This window comes from Pygocentrus nattereri, chromosome 21, assembly GCF_015220715.1.
Source record: "Pygocentrus nattereri isolate fPygNat1 chromosome 21, fPygNat1.pri, whole genome shotgun sequence".
In the NCBI taxonomy this organism is placed as follows: Eukaryota; Metazoa; Chordata; class Actinopteri; order Characiformes; family Serrasalmidae; genus Pygocentrus; species Pygocentrus nattereri.
Window position 1 is genome coordinate 10212314 of NC_051231.1, and position 22168 is coordinate 10234481.

At 40.2% G+C, this 22168-nt stretch overlaps 1 protein-coding gene across 2 annotated transcripts in view; it reads right to left on the reverse strand.

Moving 5' to 3' along the window:
* The window catches only part of podxl2 (podocalyxin-like 2), a 42841-nt gene extending 21936 nt beyond the window's left edge, over positions 1 to 20905 (reverse strand). For both annotated transcript variants that reach the window (XM_017725037.2, XM_017725036.2), the window contains exons 1-2: positions 20361 to 20905; positions 10420 to 10689 (exon numbers count right to left, since the gene is read on the reverse strand). In XM_017725037.2, coding sequence (XP_017580526.1) covers positions 10420 to 10689; positions 20361 to 20394 — 304 coding nt within the window. In that variant the 5' untranslated portion in view covers positions 20395 to 20905. The remainder of the gene's footprint in view (positions 1 to 10419; positions 10690 to 20360) is intronic.
* Between the last annotated feature and the right edge of the window lie 1263 nt (positions 20906 to 22168).

The window sequence follows — 22168 nt, forward strand, 5'->3', positions numbered from 1 at the left end:
AGCACGAAAGGGGAGAGAAAGAAAAAGACGGAGGAAAAGCAAGGGGGTGAGAGAGAGAGAAAGAAAAGGGGAAGAAAGAGACAGAGAAAAAGTGTAGAGAAAAGAAGAGCAAAAGAGAATGAAGAGAATGAAGGTGTTAAGGGGAGAAAGACAGAGGGGGAGAATAATAGAGAGAAAGATGAGACAGAAGAAGGGAAGGAGGGAGAGAAAAAGGATAGAGAGATTGATGAACTTAATGTAAAAACTGTGAAAAAGTGTGAGAGAGGACTGCGAGAGTAAGTGACAGAAAGCAAGAGAAAGAGTGAAAACAGACAGAGAATGAAATAGAGAGAGAGAGATTCTATCAGTCAGAGAGAAAAGCGGAACCTTCACTGTACAGACAAACCGCTTCAGCGCCGACACAAACGCCTGAGGAGAGACGGCAGAGTCTCAACACAGATCCCTCTGTTCACACTCAGACAGGTTCCCACAGGAAAGAGAAACCTAAACACATCTTTATGTCTGTAGTTTCTTCCAGACAACAACAACTGAGCTCCCATCCAGTGGAGCTTTCATGGGAGGCTGTGTAGGCTATGGAAACTGACAGTATTATTTTATGAATTTAGACAAAACTTTAGAAAAACAAACATGAAAAACTTCACTGGAAAAAAGAAAACAATTCAGACAAAAACTGTATTATGCAAAAACTCGTGTCATGACAGATTTCCCTCATGTGCCTCTTACACAAAATGCAAACAGCAGAGCAGAGAGGGCTGGACTGCCGCCACTTTCCAGCTCTTACAGTGAGACATGTCTAGATCAGAGGTCAGTAATACAAATGTAAAGAAGAGCCATTTTACTTCTGTTTTACCATCTTGGCTGAAAAAATGCCTCATACACTCTCAGAAAAAAAGGTACGAGACTGTCACTGGGGCAGTTCCCCTCTTGTCACTGTGGTGGTACCCTCAGGGGTACATCCTAGTCCCTTTAGTCAGGGAACATAACTACCAGAATCCATTGAAATTTTATTTTCTAAGTTGTATTGACTCCACTCATCCCGTCTCGTCTCCAGGCTTTTCATTTTAATGTTCTGATTTAAAACTTTTGGTTACGAAAAGGGGGCGGCACGGTGGCGTGGTGGGTAGCGCTGTCACCTCACAGCAAGGGGGGCCTGGGTTCATTCCCTGGCCGGGTGACCGGGGTCCTCTCTTTGTGGAGTTTGCAAGTTCTCCCCGTGTCTGCATGGGTTTCCTCCGGGTTCTCCGGTTTCCTCCCACAGGCCAAAGACATGCGTTCAAGTCGATTGGACATGCTAAATTGCCCCTAGGTGTGAGTGTGTGAGTGGCTGTGTGTGTCTGTCTGTCTGCCCTGCGATGGACTGGCGACCTGTCCAGGGTGTATAATACCTTTCGCCCGGAGACTGCTGGGATAGGCTCCAGTACCCCCCCGCGACCCTGACGGAGAAGCGGCTTAGAAAATGGATGGATGGGTTACGAAAAGGTACGAATATCTACTTTTCCTCTAGGAAAAACCACTGTTGTACCTTTGAGGGTACACTTACATTGTTTGTACCTTGATGAATGAATCATGTACCTGCAACTAGTGTACTAGTACAGGCTAATCATATAATATAAATAAAAGTACAGATTTCCTTTGCTCTTCTTCAAGCTTTAGCTCAGCTGCTTTTCTTGCATCTCTGGCAGGAAACTTTTCCTCAAAAGTGGAACAGTTCCTTATAAAATGTCTCTCAACGTTCAACCCTTAAGAGGCCGAAGTTGCTTCTCGTTCACCAGCTTCTTGTCCAAATTTTCCCGTTCCACCTTAAATGGCGCCTGAGATGCCAGAATGTAACTGGTTTTCCATTTAAAGTGGAATGAAATTTGAACAAGAAGCTTTTAAACAAGAAACTGACATCAGCTATGAGACTTTTTAGTGTTTGACAGTTTCTCAGTACAGATTAAACGGATCAGGAAACCAGCTGGACTGACTATAAACGCAAACGGTTCCATTCGCTTCCAAATGATCAATGTTCGTCTTAAATCTTTCTCTTTGCCTTTTCGTTAGCTAGGTGAGATTGTTCTCTGTGTAGCTATGACCAGCAGTCTGCATGCCAATTTTCAGGGTTAAAGAGCGAATTAGCAGATATAGGCTACATTAGCTCCAGCGTTTAAGACCATTTATTGTTAACCCTGAGTTTGAACGATCAGCAGAGCTTTATTTTTTATTTTTACTCAAATGACTAATTCTGCCGTGGAGCCGCAACAGGGCAGTTAAAGAGCATGCTGCCAACCACTGGTATAACCTGTAGCTAGAGCACTGTTGCCTCATAGCAAAAAGGGTCTGGGTTCAATTCCCTGCCCGGATGACCAGTGTCCTTTCTGTCTGGAGTTTGTATGTTCTCCCCATCACTTCATAAATCACATTGTGCTCATATTTGCGGAGTTAACACTCGTCCGAAACTGAACTCTCATCTTTCCCGTTTCTCCTGTAACATCTCCTTTTTGTCTAATGCCGCTTCTCCTAAGGAATTTTAGGAGAATCACCATTAAGTCTCCTGAGTCGTTATTTTCTCTGGGTTACTCTCTTCTGCTCAGGTGAAGATGGCGTGAATTCAGGTGGGGGGGATCACACCTGTGAGCATTTACACACTCGCTGACCTCTCCTGACCTCTCCACACGGCTGGCCATATGTCTGCCTCGACAGCTGTGGCGGCTAATGAGTTGGTGCTGCTAAAGAGCACGTCATACTTAGGTAGGTTAGGTAGGTAGGTAAAGGGGGCAAAGCTAATCGCATTTAAGGAGGGCGCTCAAACATCCCCTTTTCAAACTCTCTAAAGCACTCTTCTTTTCGTTGTCTATGGAGCAGCAGGCTCCTCTAGGCTGCACTATTGCTTTACGTTTAAAAACTGTCCATTTTTACACTGCACGCCAAAAAAAGTGCCACCATAAATCATCAGCTGATTAATATTGTGGACGCCTTGGCAAGTCACTCATCCAACATGCCATTGTAAACTGGAGGTTTCTGAACTTCCAAATTGTGTTGTGTCACATAAATACAATCTGTTATCTATAATATATAAATTAGGGATGCATTGATATTTCAGCCACTGAAATATTTCAGGTGAAGAGAGAAAAGCAAAAGGTTAACCCCAGGGTTATTACATACGTAGGCCTAGTATTCAGAAACTACAGATACTTCAGTGCAAACTGGATAGAGAAGTGTGTAATAAAATTTTGGGCCTGCTGGTGGGCCCTGACCGTGTAATGGGTTAAACTGGACTACAACAAAGGATATAAATTTCACACTTAAAAATCATCTGAATGGTAATGTAAATGGTAAAATGACAAACAGCATTTAAAAATGCAATTTTCTCCCTTTATTTCTTTGCGTTGGTCAGCACAGATGCATTTAGGCAGCAGTAGATCAACAGTTTAGGCAGCAGAACATCAACAGTGAAAATATCCAAACAGGACGGTCTTTACTCTAAATGGGCTTGCGTTCTGTTAAATAACTTGTTACCTGTTTAAATATATGCAAATATGCTTTACTGTTTTAAGTTTATACCTATATGCTATACCTATATTCTCACACACACACACACACACACACACACACACACACACACACACACACACACACACACACACACACACATTCTCTAAGCTGCTTCTTCCTCAGGGTTGCGGGGGTGCTGGAGCACTGGGCGGAAGGCAGGATACACCCTGGACAGGAACCTATATTCTCAATTAATGCAATTTAATCAAATATAAAATGTCTACACGCTTGTGCTAAGATGTAAAAAGTGTCCGATCTTTCCCGTCTTTAAATGTGACCTTGTAAACAAGAAAATGAAAGTAAAAAACAGATTTTAATTTTGAAAAATAAAATAAAAAAAATATAAAAATATATTTATGAGGAGGAAAACACTAATCAGGGAGGTTACCAAAAAGCCTACATGGTACTGTACTACCTCAACTGACTACTCCCTGCTTAGGACAATCTGATCCATTCTGCAATTTGGTAAGCGGTACGGTGTAGGTATGATTTAAGCATTTGGAGCTATGCACCTCCCATTTAGAGGTGTTCCAGCATACAGTAACACAAAATATCAAAATACAGGCTACATATATCTATTTCCTAGTTTCAACTAGGAACGGAACTTATGACTGTCCATGCTAAGCATCAAAAGTGGGGACAGCACTTAAGAACTTCTCCGCTACTGGTTATATACCACTTACCAACTCGACATCCTGGTCAAGCCTCAGTATTTACAAAGAAAAACATTCATAAACAACAGAGCCAAGTTGCAAAGTATAACTAAAATTGATGGAATTCATCCCTGGTCAGTTTCTGACCACAGGATTACTGTTGACCAGATATTATTTGGGTAAAAATATCAAGCCAAGAGCAGCTCTGACCCCTAATGCAGGCTAGAGGATGGCTTATACAGATTGTGCAGATGAGGTACAGTCTCCAACTAGATTTTTGATATAAGCGTTTCTAATGGAGTGACTGGTGACTGTATATAGTTATTATTGTTGTGTATAAAAGCTCTCTATGTTAATATAATTCTACTGTGACTCATACCGAGTGATGATTAAGCATCACAGTGATGCAGAACATCAACAACAGCATCACGACTCACACCAACTGCTCAGTCACCAGTCAACAGCAACTAACAAGGATTAAAGACAAGACTCTGTGCTCAGAATAGACGCTGCTCTTTCATGGTCATGCAGGATCAGATTTCAAAACCCAAATCCTGGCCTTAATCTTAAATAGGAGAAAACACAACAACTGCTTTCAGATCAGTCACTAAAGGAAACAGCACTTCAGGGGTACTGGTTTAAGATGCATGGCATCTGATGGGATTACCCCAGGAAATAGGATTGTGGCCTAGTCTGGAGTTTAGCTACAATGCAATCAATGAACGAGAAAATCTGACTGAAAAGCCTTCAACGGCACGCCACCGTGTTCAGCTTTAATACAGACAGCTAATTAGATATCGGTAACAATATCATTGATTACAAACTATGCAGGATTAAGGTCTCTCAAGGAAGGCATAGAGCTGATCATCCTAATTCTGAAATTAGGTGCAAAAGTTAGAGACCATCCTTGATTTATTTAATTTTGAGTAAAAATATCTATTAAGTACACATTGTTCATTGTTCAGAAGATAATTCTAAGTAGATTAGATTACCTAGATAATAAACGTAATCTACTTGCACAAGACAAACATAAGTTAAAGTAAAATAAGTGGGAAAAAAGGTGTTTCAACAAAAACAGAAGACCGCCAAAAACCTGATAGACCACTAAAACTGTCCCAATCAGATAAACAGTACTTGGAGAGAGAGGAGAAAATCAAGCTGCTTCAGATCTGAAACAATCTACATCAGTCCACTGTGAGAAGAGGACTCGGCGCTATGGGTCTGAAAGGATGTGTAGCTGTCCAGAAGCCACACATCCCAAAAAACGATAAACGTCATTCCTCAATAAATGGGCTGGCGGTTGCGAATTACTCTTAACACACAGCGTATACTGAACCCTCAATATATTTTGTCATAGAATCCATTATTGACCATTGACCAAGGCACGGGGAGATCACATTTTACAGCAGAAATGGTCAAGCACCAGCGCTGTCCTCAAGCAGAACCTGAGTCTTAAAATAGTGCCTACTGTGTCTAAACAGTGCACAGTGTATCTAACAGAGAACCACTCTGGATTCATCCATGTGTGCACAATTCATACTGGTCATAAAGTGCAATATTTGAGTGTAATTTCACTCACATAGTGCACTATTTAGGAAGCAGTTAGCCATTTGAGATTCAGCTTTAGGATTTTCTGAAGTCTGATCTAATAGATGCTTAATATTGACCACTGATGGGCTGCTTTTGTTGCAATTTTCAGCTCTTTACCTGCCTGTTTTCTTATCTATCTTAATGGTAAATACTGTACTTGAAAGAAATCTGTATCTACTAAATGGCTTTGTTTAACTCTGAAACATGAAATGACCACTGGAGTTACCTGCTTTTGCCAAAAAAACTAAATTGAATTAAAAAAAAGTCTATAAAGTTTCATTTTGTAAGTTACCTGTGTTTTATTGAATTATTTTAATTTAATCGCAACAACACACCTGCAGTTTGACTGAAATAACCTGGAGTACACAACAAAACAAAAACTATTTATGAAAATTAATTAAAATGGAGATACATGTTTTAGCAAATGAACTTTTCAATGTTTCTTGACACAGATATTAACTTGAAATTAAAACCTTTTGACTGGAAGCACTATATACACTATATTTCCAAAAGTATTCGCTTGTCTTTCTTCACACGCATATGAAATTGAGTGACATCCCATTCTTAATCCATAGGGTTTAATATGATGTTGGCCCACCCTTTGCATCTATAACAGCTTCAACTCTTCTGGGAAGGCTTTCCACAAGGTTTAGGAGTGTGTTTATGGGAATGTTTGACCGTTCTTCCAGAAGCGTATTTGTGAGGTCAGACAGTGATTTTGGACGAGAAGGCCTGGCTCACAGTCTCCGCTCTAATTAATCCCAAAGGTGTTCCATCAGGTTGAGGTCAGGACTCTCAAGTTGCAGGCCAGTCAAGTTCTTCCACACCAATCTTGCTCATCCATGTCTTTATGAACCTTGCTTTGTGCACTGGTGCGCAGTCATGTTGGAACAGGAAGGGGCCGTCCCCAAACTGTTCCCACAAAGTTGGGAGCATGAAATTGTCCAAAATCTCTTGATCTGCTGAAGCATTAAGAGTTCCTTTCACTGGAACTAAGAGGCTGAGCCCAACTCCTGAAAAACAGCCCCACATCATAATCCCCCCTCCACCAAACTTTACACTTGGTACAATGCAGTCAGACAAGTACCATTCTTCCGGCAACCGCCAAACCCAGACTCGTCCATTGGATTGCCAGATGGAGAAGCGTGATTCATCACTCCAGAGAACACGTCTCCACTGCCCTATTGTCCAGTGGCGGCGCTTTACACCACTTGCATTCCATGCTTTGCATTGCGCTTGGTGATGTAAGGCTTGGATGCAGCTGCTCAGCCATGGAAACCCAATCTATGAAGCTCTCTATGCTGTTCTTCAGCTAATCTGAAGGCCACATGAAGTTTGGAGATCTGTAGCGATTGACTCTGCAGAAAGTTGGTGACCTGTACTATGCCCCTCAGCATCCGCTGACCCCGCTCTGTCATTTTATGTGGTCTACCACTTCGTGGCTGAGTTGCTGTTGTTCCCGATTGCTTTCACTTTGTTATAATACTGCTGACAGTTGACTGTGGAATATTTAGTAGCGAGGGAATTTAGTAACAACTGGACCATGGAACCATGCTGGAATTCACTGAGCTCGTGAGAGCGACCCATTCTTTCACTAATGTCTGTAGAAGCAGTCTGCAGGCCTAGGTGCTTGGTTTTATACACCTGTGGCCATGGAAGTAATTGGAACACCTGAATTCAATGATTTGGATGGGTAACTGAATTCTTTTGGCAATCTAGTGTAAGTGAATAGCCAGGTACTGAAGAAACTTGGCTTCTAGTGTAAGTGTGGTTCGCTATAGACACAACAGACATAGATTAGGCTGAAAAGCAGTAGAGTTCTCCTTCAACGCTTGAGTATAATTAGCATCACCATGTGTCCTTATACTGTGAAGAGACAAATATGTAGGCATTATTTGAGCAGCTGTTCACTGGTTTGCTTTAAGACAAGGCTTAGTTCTAAAGCACAAGGCAGAACTAATACTGGAATAAAAAAAAAAAAACAACTGGCATCACGAAGCTCCCTCCACCAAGGAGATTAGACTATGTGCCGTGCCTAAATCTGCAAGCTGACTCCAGAAGATAGAGGCTGCACAGAATCCCAATTTGCCACCCCTCATGGAAAATCTGGTGGACAGCACTGTTCTACCCACTTTCCACTTCCTTCGTTTGTACACACACTCTCTCATAATCCTACAGACCAAGTTCACACAGGCAATAAAAAGAGGGCTGCAGTGAAAAACAACTTCACCGGACAAGGAGCTCGCCTAAAAATAAGCCGCTTTCATTCTACGGGACATTTAATTCCCACTCGTCTCCAGTAGCCTTGCGAACACAGCCTCGTTCGGTCACTCTCGCACAGCAGGGCCACGAATACAACACAAACATGAGAGCGAACAGACATTTTGTTTCAGCTGTCAGAGAGAAAAAAATGTGCCTCAGAAAACAAAGTGACAACGAAATAAGTTATCATCACAAACCAAACATGATGAAGGCCAACAGTCATTATTAAGCGTAAAAAGGCATTTTATTGCGCCTTTTCATGCACCTAATTGCTGTTTTGACATTTGCGCAACATTCTGGGGTGTGGCCTGTCAAACCTAATCTAGATCTTTGTCAGCTAAATGACAGCTTGGAGACCACTTTTGCTAAATACTAATGAGTCATGCTTCAGACTGACCCACTTCTACAGCTCAGTTCCAATGAATGTTCTGGAAACACTTGAGCCAGCAGGACTCAGATGAGAGAGTACTTCAAAAACTAGAAGATATAAGGATTAACAGAGAAGGTTCTCTCTGTGCTCCGCCCCACACGTGTCTTTCAAACTGCTGTGAGGTTGTTTCACAGAAACCTGATGAAACTCATGTTCAACCTCAGTTTCTGTATAAAAAAAAAAAAACCTTACTGACATACGGAGAGCAGTCTTAAACAATGAGAATAGTAGGAAGAACATTCTAGAACAGTCTGAATAGTGAAGAACATTCTTGAACAGTGTGAATATAAGAGAAGATCCAAGAACAGTGTAAATGGGAGAATGTTCTAGAACTTTGTGAATAAGGAGAACATTCTAAAGCAGTGTGACTTAGAAGAATATGTTAGAGAACTGTAAAGGCAGAGAACATTCTAGTACAGTGTGACTAGGAAGAGAACATAATGTGAGATAACAAAAGTGAGAGTAAGGAAGAACATTCTAGAACAATCTGATTAGGGGAAAACCTAGAATGGTGTGAGTATGGGAGAACATTTTAGAGCAGTAGAAATGGGGAGAACGTTGTGCAACAGTGAGAATAGGAAGCATGTTCTAAAACAGTGCTAATGGGGAAAATACGTTAGAGAACTATGAAGAGGGAGAACATTAACGAGGATAACGTTTTAGAACATTGTGACTGGGAAGAATATTCTGGAACAGCGTGAATGGGGAGAATATTCTAGAACAGCGTGACTCAGGAGAACATTTTGGAACAGGAAAATTGTGGAGTTGTGAATGTGGAAAACATTCTAGAACAGTGTGAAAAGGGGAAAATGTGTGAATGGGGAGGACATTCTAGAACAGCATGACTGGGGAGAACAGTCTAGAACAGCGTGAACAGATGACAATGTTCTAGAGACTCCCAACAATCCCATTTGTGTTTGTTGTTGTTTTTTGGAAAAGGCTGTTCTGGATGTGAGCCTCCTTTCCAGTCCTAATCTTATGGATTCCTGACCGTGGACAGCTGTTCCATCTCAGTGAATGAAGCTAATTAAACTCATTAAGACACAACATGAGCACTTTAGTTAAAGAGCTGCTTGGAGGTTCTTCATAATTTTATACTGTATATTAGGACTGTCACTGTCGATTACATTAGTGATAAGTTAATATGCAGATTATTTTGTGAATCAATTATTGATTGAATCAGGGTTTTTTTTCCTTCAAAAATGGAATTAACTCAACAATAACAGACTAAAAATAGCATTTGAAAGATTCCAGAATATTATTTTGGAACAAGATAAACAATGAAGCCTTTTAAAGACTTAAGACTTAACTCCCAGGAGGAGAGTTAAAATATGTATTACTATTATGCAAATTGGCAATTAGACACTGCCAATTCATCAAAAATAACTATTTTTAATCGCCCTATTTTATATATTTTTAAAAAGAACAGTTACTTTAAAAATGCTCATGGAGCAAATTATTCCAGATTTTCATAATGTTTACAAAATGGAACTCAGTTAAGGATGAATATTTGTACGTGTACATATTAATATATACGCTGCACAAGTATGCACAAGGTGATTATATACATTAACTACCTAAACTGCTAAACTACAAGTATGTATGCACCCACACTCTCCACTCTCATAACTACAAAGCTTACCCATTAGTTTCATAACAGTTGGCAAATAATTTACTGAATAACTTCCCTTAAAATTAATAACAGAATAAATCTGCAGTTTAATGTGTTAATTTGTGCCTCACTAATCACACTGGCCAATTTTAAAGGATTAGCTTTGGAAATAGAACAAACATACTAATACAGTCAGTGAATCAAAGCTTATAGCTCCCGATCAGTGTGATGTCACCTGCATAGTCCTAACAGATAGCTGTTTGCATTTCAACACGGGTTCTTTGACAAAACTACTCCTTTCTATACATTATCAGTTTATCTAGTGAAAAAGTGCACACCTATCAAGGAATCCGCATCCAGACTGGTGTTGACCTCCCCCTGGACACCCCACTGCCGCGCTGCCTGGGGAACCTTATTATCTTCGCCATCCTCACTGAAGAATCCAGAACTCTCCTGGGAGTTTTCCATGAGACTCAGCTGGGCAGCCTCATGTTCCTCAAGACCAAGAGGAACGTCCAGAAGGGGCCGGGACAAACCGGGGGAGCTGGACAGAGGTGTCGGACCGGCACTCGCTACATCAGCAGATATGAGGAGTAGAAGGGAAGAGCCTGAGGAGAAAAAAGAGAAATGTCTGAGGTTGGTTTGATGAACTGAATGAAAAAAGGCATTGGTGGGGCTTAAAGCGACACTCTGGCCAAAATGAAAGTTAACATGATAAACCTTGTAGTGCCTCGTACAGCAGTGCTGCAGTAGCCTCTAAACAAGATTTACCTGCTTCATGACTAAACCCTCCACTTCTGATGAAGTATCTTGAAGGTGGGAGGAATTTGGGGTGGATTTTTTGGGGCCAGGCTAATTTGCTATGCTTTTGTTTGTCATTGGTGAACGCAGAAGGAAGCAGGACAGCTAATGTTGTTACTGGGAAGCAAATATCTTAATGCTGATATAAAACTGTGCTAACTGTTGTTACATCACCATTAGAAAAAGACAATGGAGTACTTAAATGACAGGAATGACCTGTCAAATGAGGAGAGATGAGGGAAAAGCTAGCTAGCTGTCTGGATATTTTACCTCATTTTCTTTTTCCTGGCTGAAATGGTTAAAGACTTGTCTCTGCCTTCCATCTTGTGCCAAATAAAGATTTTTTTTTGACAGCTGAGGTAAGAGTTGCATTAATGCTAGCTTGTTTATATCAGCATATACACTCACCAGCCACTTTATTCAATTCAATTGCTTGTTAACACAAATAGCTAATCAGCCAATCACATGGCCACAACTCAGTGCATTTAGGCATGTAGAGGTGGTCAAGACAACTTGCTGAAGTGCAGACCGAGCATCAGAATGGGGAAGAAAGGGGATTTAAGTGACTTTGAACGTGGCGTGGTTGTCGGTGCCAGACGGGCTGGTCTGAGTATTTCAGAAACTGCTGATCTACTGGGATTTTCACGCAGAACCATCTCTAGGGTTTACAGAGAACGGTCAGAAAAAGAGGAAATATCCAGTGAGCGGTCAGTTGTGTGGACGAAAATGCCTTGTTGATGTGAGAGGTCAGAGGAGAATGGGCAGACTGGTTCGAGATGATAGAAAGGCAACAGTAACTCAAATAACCAACCAAAATCTCTGAGGAACGTTTCCAACACCTTGCTGAAAGTCTGCCACTAAGAATTAAGGCAGTTCTGAAGACAAAAGGGGGTCCAACCTTTTACTAGCAAGATGTATCTAATAAAGTGGCCGGTGAATGTAGATCAGTGGCTAAGCTAGCAGTAAGGACTGGGCGGCACGACAATGACATTCCCAATGGTTGTATGATGATATAAAATCACAAATTCTATCAAACTGATCAGGCTGTGGGATAAAATGCTGGGCTACAGAACACAACACAAGACGACATATAGTTTTAGGCTGGAATGCTCTTTAAGCTTCCTTGCTAACTGAGATATTTTGCTTTGTGAAATACTCTACAAGTTTAGAAGTCTTTTTTCAGCAGCGAAGTCTTGGAACAATGCTGCAGTAAAGATTTCCTTCACCAGTGCTGGTGAATCGATTATTATGAGACTGATTCCTTGAGGAAGAAGCTTTTTGCGCAAGATCTAAGCATGGATACTCGAGATATAATACAGAACCTGATACAGGCAGCATAAAAAGTCTGCTCTCCTCCTACAAGACAATTCAGAGGTACCCTTCATCCCTGATTCATCTGGCTGCATATGAATTTGTATTCATAACTGCAGTATGACCATGACAGATGGCAGTGCATCCCAACTAGCATCCATGACCTAACCTGCCCAGCGACACCTCAGATCTTGCCCCAGCTGGCTACTGACCACAGATGGCCCCATTCACAGCAGCTTAGCGTCCTCTTACTTTATCACTCCAGCCAGATCACTTCTTACACTATGAGGTCACTTCGGGATTAGCGTAAGCATTACTGGAAGCATAAGAAATCCCACATGGTGGAAATTGGGGTACATGCTGCAGTGTGTCAATCTATCAAAGCTGAGATGTAGGTTTAGACCACTAAGTACAGACATCCAGACGTTCAAGATGGCAGATTCCGTGCCCCATCAATCGTCATTAAGATGGATGGGGTCAAGTTGGTCTGAAGAAGCTGAAGATCTCCATTCGTCTGAACACATCATTAGCAGTTTTACTATATGAGGCCTATAGATGGCTAATAGATCAGGTTTATAAAATGACTATCCCTGAGGCTAAACGAAGAAGCTTGCTCAGAATCCTGAGTTGCTGAGTAACCAGTAAGAGGACACTCACAGTTCTCCAACAGTGCTGCAGAGAAGATCTTATTCCTGTATTTTTGATTGGATTAATATCGAGATCGAGACACATTTTGCAAAGAGCAAATTACAAATGTCTGTAACGTATTTGTTTTCGTAGCTACTAGACATTAGCTGCGAACAAACTCAAACCCAAAAAAGTTAGAACAAAAAAGTTTAAGAACATTTCAACATCTACAGTCCATAATAATTCAGAGAATACAGAGATTTGTCTCAATCAGTGCGTAAAAGACCCCTCAGACAGTGAACAACCCACATGCTTCTGTAACGAATATAAGCACATGGGCTCAGGAATACTTTGGAATAGCCATGTCAGACAACCATCTAGACAATTAAAGTTACTAGTTACTAACTAGTAATTACTACTAACTAGAAAGTAGTGAGCATATCCACTATTCCACCAATTCTGAACTATACCCATGCACCATTTCTATCAATTTTGGCTTCTATGATGCTTTCTCCTTAATTTACCCCTGTGGCACACACACTAAAATAGAAAACATGTATATCCAATGAATTAAGCACTTTTGGCTACTTTAAGAAAAAGTTTTTTTCAAGAACTGTACATCCAAGCCAACCTTCTAACTCCTTGCGCTGCATCATACCACATACTATGGCAGTGCTGGTACTGCATCGTGAGGTACCTGCCACTGTCCAGTCCCAGTTTCCACATGGCTGCTCCTGACCTCTCTTTTTACTGACAATAAAAGTGCCATGAGCTCCTTGAGCTCCATTTTCAAGGGCATGCTTTGGACCTGAGCCCAGAAGATGCTCCTGATGTGTAAACACATGGATGTAGCTAAAACTGTAAACCCCAGAGCTCCTCCATTTCAAAAGCTTCTCAGAGATAACACGCTACCTGTTTTGGAATTCGAGTGTCTGGAGGATAGAAAGTCATGTTCATAGTCGGGCTGTTCAAGGTCAGTAGCTTAAATCAGGAGACAAAGGGAAGATCTGCAATGAATTTATGAGGATTAACATCTCGAGGGGGTTCATTCTTACTGTGGAACAGAAGCTACGGCAAAAAAGCCCACGCACTGTCATTCATTCAGTTTTTCACCCTCTCAAGCACATAAAGCCTATAATTATATATTGATCTTCGCTTAAAATGTGCATAATATAGCTTAACGTATTATACACATCAAACCTAATGCAGACTGAAAGAAAATGAAGCTGAAAATAGCACGATTATAGTTAATCTGGATTTGATGAAGCCAATTTCTCAGACCCAGATTAAGCCTCATCCTGGACAGAAAACCCTTTGAACAGTTATTTTCCACTGAAAGTTTAGTACAGGATTAAGCTTAATCTGGGGGTCAGAGAAAACTAGCTCTGCGGATTTGCCACATAAAAGCCTGGACAGTCTGCTTTTCTTTTCAGTGTTGTAATCTGAAATCCACAGTGGAGCATGAATGAAAACAACACATGAATGAGCAGCTCACAAGCTATGGCATGCAGAGTGGAGCGTTTCTGTGGAGGCTTTCAAAAATGGGCTTTAATTTCATACCAGCCACAACATGTCTGCATTGCACCTGTTCCTTCAGACCAGGCACTGCTGACAGCTCACTGAGACATCTTTATATAGCACACATTCTCATTTGCCTCAAACAAAGAAACTGCGAAGCATGCGCATATACAGTTCAACCTCCATATCCTACATTTCTCCTGCATTTTATTTTCAGGTCCACTTATAACATTTGTGTGGTTTTCTGTTATGAAAAAACTTGTACTTCATGTTCTAACCTCTCTTTATCTCTGACAATTAAACAGGTTACTGTTATTACTGAGCCTTTAAGACTGATATATGTAAATGAGCTCTGTTCTTATTGGTTGTGCCTCATTGGAAACGCAACAAAGCGCTCCTTATAACTTCAGTGTGAATGGACGGCGCTAAACTGCTTCATGCTGAAAGGGTGAATATATGTAAATGAGTTGATTCTTGTGACATCACAAAAACAAATTCAAATCTGGCTTTTGCAGTTTAGATTCTGTATATATATATATATATATACACACATATTGTTGCTGTATCTCCATTTTTTTGTAATCTTTCAGTTTTTGACATAATTAGAAAATTTTTAAATGCCTGTTGCCCTTAATATTGTGTGTAAATTTCATAATGAATGGACCAAAAGAAACAGCCTAAATTTACTTGGAAAAAAGTCTGGTTCCACTGGCTTTCATTAAAATGAAAGTAGGTTTTTTCCTTCTCCTGTAAAGTTACCCTTGTAGAGATAAGGAGGTTTTCTTCCTACAGCATCGTTATCAGGGGAGTGAATTGTACAATTTGAAACTCAACTTTTCCCTTATCTCAAATGTAGTCAATCAGCCACGACATGTTTGCTGTCTGAACTCTGCTTCTGGAGCTTCGAGGCTAATGTTGCTGATAAGTACCTGAATTTATATCCCACCCCAGCATCATCACACACTTGCCTCAAAACTTCATTAAGTAACCTCAAACAGACCGGCTCATATGTTTGTGGCACTGTATGACACACTGTTATCTATAAAAATGGACAAAAGTATGAACAAACTTGGCTTCCACATGGCAGCTACTCCTGTTTTTGCTGTATGATGTACATTTGTCCATCTGTAGAGATAACACTAGGTCATATAGCCAAAAGTGTAGAAGTTTACAAGTTTTTGAAGAACTGATGCAAAATGTTACTTTTGTTTAGCTAACCTGTGGGTTCCAAAATTTGTTTTCTTAGTCAGATTGCAATGTTTGTGGTGGTTTGTGGTAGATTTCAAATTGGGCTTTAAAATATATTACATTACACTATATTTTATCAGCAAATATATTTTAAATGGACAATAAGAAAGTAATAAGTTATGTATAGTACAAAATGATATTTTCTGAGTGGGTGAAGCGGTGGGGTTAGGGTAACTTTCGGGCAGCCAAGTCAAATATCTGCACAGACCAACTTCAGGCCATCCTGCTCTAACCTGTTCATGTTGGTTTGCACTGTTTCATGTACAGTGTTTGTTTAAGTTTAATAAAACACGCTTGTGCATTTTAAGCTTTGCAGTTATTTTTAAAATGTTTAAAATATTTGAACATTATAGCCAAACTACAGAAGCAACTGTCAGACACTAAACATGTCTCAGTTGATCAACTACATTTGATTACATTATGGGTAAAATGCACTAATTAAAAATGATCATTTTTACACTGTATTGTTATGCTACACTTATATACTGCTGAATCTCAAATGGCTCATTGCTGCCTATACAGTGCACTGCATAACTCACAAAAGCGACTTTTATAATCAAATAATTTCAGCATATGACTGAATACCAAATATACCTTGACCTATGAAGTGCTCTGTATATGGAGAGAAGGGCGGGATGCTAATTGAATTTAATGTTTTCCAAATATATCGCATTCTCATAGTATCAGATTATAGTTATACATGCTAATGTTTGCATATAGCTTTTTTTGACTGGACTTTGTTTATTTTTCTTAAAATGATACCAAAGAAGGTCACACACAGTGATGTTTTCAACATATTATTTCCAAGGAAACATACTATTTATCAATTTATATAGTTTTTATCTTGTTCATTCAAAAAATCTGATGCACCAAGCAAATAATATACATTGCAGTTCACTTACAGGGTCTAGATACCATGAAAATAGAGCAGCAAAACAAACAGAGTGACCAAAAATAAATAAATGAATAAATAAAGCACTGGGCAACAGGGATACTATTACTTTTCCTAGATATAATGCTCATTATCTATTGACTTTATGGCTACAAATATCCCTGAAACTAAAAAGCAAGACCATAGGATACCAGAAAAGTCAATATATCATCGAGACCTAGTATGTTGCCAATTGAGACTCACCCTGCGTTATTCTGAACGGCGTTAAAGGTACTGATAGTTCTGGAAGTATAAATGTTGACAGGATCCCAGGACATCAAGTTTTGCTTTGAGGTTTATCTACTACTAGAGAAACACATAAACTGAAAAATCAATCTATTCCTCAAACATTAAAGAGCAGCTCTCCCCCTCATGACACGCAAATCAACCATTTGCTGACGTCAGAAATGAGCCATCTGAGCCAGCAGCCCACCTGAGACCTCTTTAGCCACCTATTAATTCTCACTTCGATTGCACAGTGCGGCTCTGTCTGTTGGTTCTCCTCCCATTTGGAACTAAATCACCTCTCGATGGGGCAGCACACTGGAGCCCTACAGAGAGATAGATGCTGAGTCTACCTGACCTGAATAGGTTCTCCGTCTGGCTGACTTTGCAGCAGTGTGTAGGTGGGACGTTAGTATGAGGAGGGAGATTTATAGTCTCCAGTCCAGGCTGCAGTTTCTTCGGCAGTGGCTGTAACCATAAAAGAATGGGAAAGTACTGGACAAAGAGAAAAAGAGAGAGGCTACCAGATGGACATCTAAAGATTTAAAGACGCAGGTTGGACAGTGGAGAAAGATTCCTGGGGAATTCTCAGGAAGAAAACAGGCCGGCAGAGGCAGAGCTCCAAAAGATGATTCACAATTTTGTTACAGTGTTGGATTTTTAAAATGGTGAAGCACTGTTTACCTATTGTTTACCACAACTGGGTCCCGTTTAGTCCTTAATTAAAATGTACTGTTTGTAGCACTTTTCATAATCGGAAACATGCAGTAAACTTTAGAAAAATGTGTTAAGCCATCTCATTTTCACAAGGGTTCTTTGCTGTCAGTGGTAAATGAGTAGCAGGGTTGAGTACAATTAAAAATACTCCAAAAATATTAACCAGCATCCACACTAATGTCTTCAGGGCATTCTAACAATCTGCTTAAAGCTGCAGCATGTACGTTTTGGAGACCCCTCTGGTTACAACGTGTAATTGCACATAACATACAGTATGACACTTTGTAGTCAGCTGTGTTTCGGACCCCGGCTGGGCATTACGACGACATTTATCATTACTCTAAGAAATAACATCACAACTTGTCACAATGTGCTTTTCTGAGGATATTGTGGATATGGTCAGTACTTAAAAAACAGGGAGAACCTAATTACGTCAGTACGTTACATGCTGAATAAAATTCACTTAATTTATACTTTTTGACTACTTTTAAGTGTTGGACTGTGTTGTCTGTTGAAACTTTTCTAATGGCAGAAAAAGAAATACTGTGAAACATGAAATTTTTTAAATTATCATGATTACATTTTTGCCGTATCAAAGAAAAAAACTGATGTGTCTTCCGATGATTTCATCAGTATAATGCTGAATTTGCATTTGAGATCTAAACATCCAGCTGGACCTTCTTTTGAGCCTGAACATATGACTTAAATGACTGTTTACATGCTTTACAGGGCAACTCGCATAGACACCACATACAATGATACTTTGAATTTTAACAAATCTCCTAAAGTGCTTTTTTAAAAATAAATTATTTACTATCCACCACATATGTATCACAGGCTGGGTAACAGGGATGTACATTTAAAGTGACCTCAGTCCGTCACAACATCATTAAAACAAAGAATGTGAACATTTTAAAAATTTGATGATATTCCGGGAACTTGCAAGCTGTTTAGCTCATGTACTGCTTATAATTCAGATATTTCACAGGAGTGATTGTGTTCAAGCAACAAGGTGCAGTGCACGTTGTGGAACACAACTAAAATCTACTTTTTTTATAATCTATAATGGATGCACAACACTTTACCTTGAAATTCGATCAGAAGATGCTTGAAATGAATGACAAGGTCATGTTGTTTTTGTATTAATATGGAACCAGTGTAACATCTCATGCTTTAAACATCTCTTTTCATGAGTCATCCGTTATATATTAGGGAAAAAGGACATGAACACAATCACGTCTATGAAATGTTTCATGAGTCATGTGATAAACAGCATCCCATTTCCGGACTATCATGGAAAGAAGAATAACGTGCATTTTCACATTTCCTTATTTGTAATGATTTTGTGATTGAGGTCATTTGGAGAGTACATCCCTGTTACTCAAAGTCTATTATACTATAGTATATATACTAATACTATACTATATAGTATGTATATATATATATATATATATATATATATATATATATATATATATATAGTACTATATATATAGTATATATATATATACACACACACACACACACACACACATATATATATGTAGTAAATTATTGATATTTATCTGAAATTACACTATGTCTTCTACCATTCCTTCACATATATATCCATAAATGTAATATCACTGGCACCCCAATCATGAAAGTCTGTAATGTCAATACTGCACAAATGCCACAATACAAGATTCAAGGATCAGCTTCTCCTACTAGTGGACAACAAAACGATGACTCACATGGTTGAAGGAAAGGTATGCAGCAAAAAACCCTATAAAGGCTCTACGATGCCACTTCACATTCTTACAGTCTGCAATTCACAGCCTGTCAGACTGTTGTGTCTGAGTCTTGACCAGAGCAGCCAAAACACAGCATGACTTTTGGCCACTCAATCTGGGAACCGATGGCCTCTTGCACAGGCCACTGGCAACACAACCCGACCACATTGGAGCAATCTGGTCTCCATTCATCCACAGCTCTCACATAACTGAATGAATCTCTTCATTTTCAGTTAATAAACTGAATTAGTAACGTGGGATGTGAGCTCTGTGTACATGAAAACCGGTTTTTCATATGACATTACACCTGCCGGATAAACGTAATTAATATTCTAATATAACGAGATGACAAATATGATTATTTTTGCATTATCAGGCAACATTCTGGTCCTAGTGAGGAGCATAAGTGGTTTGCAGTTTGCCAAGAATTCTACACACTTAAAAAAGATGGTTCTTCCAGGGCTCTTTAGTAAAGGCAGTGGTTCTGTTCGGAACCATGAGTTATATACAGAACCATTTCATGCTTACATGGTTCTCTGCATGGTGAAATGGTTCAGATTGACGGAGAACGTGCTGTATATGGTTCTATAGAGCACTAAAAAGGTTTTTAATGTTACTATGTCAAGCTTGTAACAACAGGACAACCCTTTTTGGTGCTATGTAGAACCATTTTCAAAAAGGTTCTGTATAGAACCATATACAACGCATTCTGCATCCATTTAAAAAAACCCATTCATCACGAAAGGAACCATTTAAGCATGAAATGGCTCTATATAGATTTTCTAAATAGAAGCATTCCCTTCTCTTAAGAACCACCTTTAAGTGCGTGGAACAACTGACATGAAATTTAATGTACTAGTTTTCAAGGGAAAAAATAATAAAGTAAAATGTTCGCGGTTTTAGCAGATTGGGGTCTGGGAATGTGCTGAGCTAACAGGCTACAAAGATGTGTTAAACAAAGAAAACATAGGCTTCTTACTCGAATTTCCCGTTCCACCTTAAATGGTGCAGCAGCTACATTCTGGCGCCTTTAAGGTTTAAGGTGGAACGGAAAATTGGGGTAAGGAGCCAAGTTCAGCTTTGGGGAAATCACTGCGTGAGGTAAAAATAAGGCATAAAGTGTACTTACCTACTATGAGGCAGGAAAAAGAGGAATGAGGCATAGCAGCAGCTCCAACGCCCAGTGCTGGTCAGATAAACGGCTATATATCAGAAATGAACCAGAAGGCTGTGCTGACTGTATTCAGCTACTGCACTGAACGCACAGCAGTGCAGCCGGATTAATGGATGCACGCGGATGATGCAGGGCTGATCTGCATCTCACAGCTGGTCAGCGTGGCTCTCTGACTTAGTGACCTCGATCGGCAAAGTGCCACTGCATGACGGTGCAGACGGAGCCGGAGATGCGCTCAGGATTCTTGCTGATGAGAAGTCATCGAGGCTGCTGAGTGAGGAGATGATCATGTGGTGTAAAGGCTACACCAGCCTGTGAAAGAAGTGCGTAGCGGACCGCTGTTGTCTTTCTACTCAATGAACAGCCCGCCCTTGCTGCCAGGCTGTGGCCGGTGCTGGTCAGCCTGCAGTGTCTGCAGGAGCCACCCTGGGTCCTAAAGCAGTCCGGCTTTTACCCAAGTCCCTGTGGACCACGAGAATGGTCTGTCTGCGGCCACAAGGCTACAAGACACGCCCATTACAAAACAGGTCCACAACAAGACACGCCCATAATAAGATGTGTCTACAAGGCACGCCTACTACAAGATATGTCTACTACAAGACATGCTCAATATATGTCTACGTCACATCCACTATATGTCTACTACAAGACATGCTCACTATATGTCTACATCACGTCCACTATGTCTACTACAAGGCATGCCCACTATGAGATATGCCTGCAAGTCATGTCCACTATACATCTGCTACAAGACATGCCCACTATGAGATATGACATCATGTCCACTAATTCTCCACTAGAAGACATGCCCACTTTGAGATATGCCTACATCATGTCCACTATGTCTACTACAAGACATTCCCACTTTGAGATATGCCTGCAAGTCATGTCCACTATATTTCTACTACAAGACATGCTCACTATGTGATATGCCTGCAGGTTATGTCCACTACTAGACATGCTCCCTATATGTCTACGTCACATTCACTATATGTCTCCTACAAGACATGCTTGCTATGAGATATGCCTACATCATGTCCACTATATGTCTACTGCAAGACATGCCTACTGTGAGATATGCCTGCAAGTTATGTCCACTGTAAGATAGTGAGCATGTCTTGTAGTAGACATATATGTCTACATCACGTCCACTATATGTCTACTACAAGACATGCCCACTATGAGATATGCCTACATCATGTCCACTGTCTACTACAAGACATGCCCACTATGAGATATGCTTGCAAGTCACACTTATTATAAGATTTGTCTAGTACAAAACATGACAATGTAAAGTCCACTATAAGATGTCTACTGCAAGACATGCCCACAATCAGACACATAAGCTGTGCCCCAAATCAGAGGCTGCATTCTGCAGGTCTTCATAACCACGCGAAGGCTGAACCGAAATGAGATGGTCTGCTCTAGGGTGGAATTTCTGTTTGTCACAAAACGTTGCTCATCAAGTTGTTTTCAAGTTCTTTAAAGATGGAGCCAAATCCTTTTTTTTTATATTAGAGCTGTGCTGCTTGCTCCCTAAAACAAAACGGTGTACGTTTTGATTCAGGTCACACTGGCTTTTTTTCATCATTTATATCGTTAGCTATTCACCATAAAAAGTATTGAGTTTAAACCCAATACTTACATTTAAAGTGTCTCCTCAGCTGCTGTTTGCTCCTCTGCTGACGCAGACATGTTCTCAAATCCTAGCTGGCATGCAATGAACTTAGGGACACGTTGGCTGTCGTTGCCGTGGAAAAAGA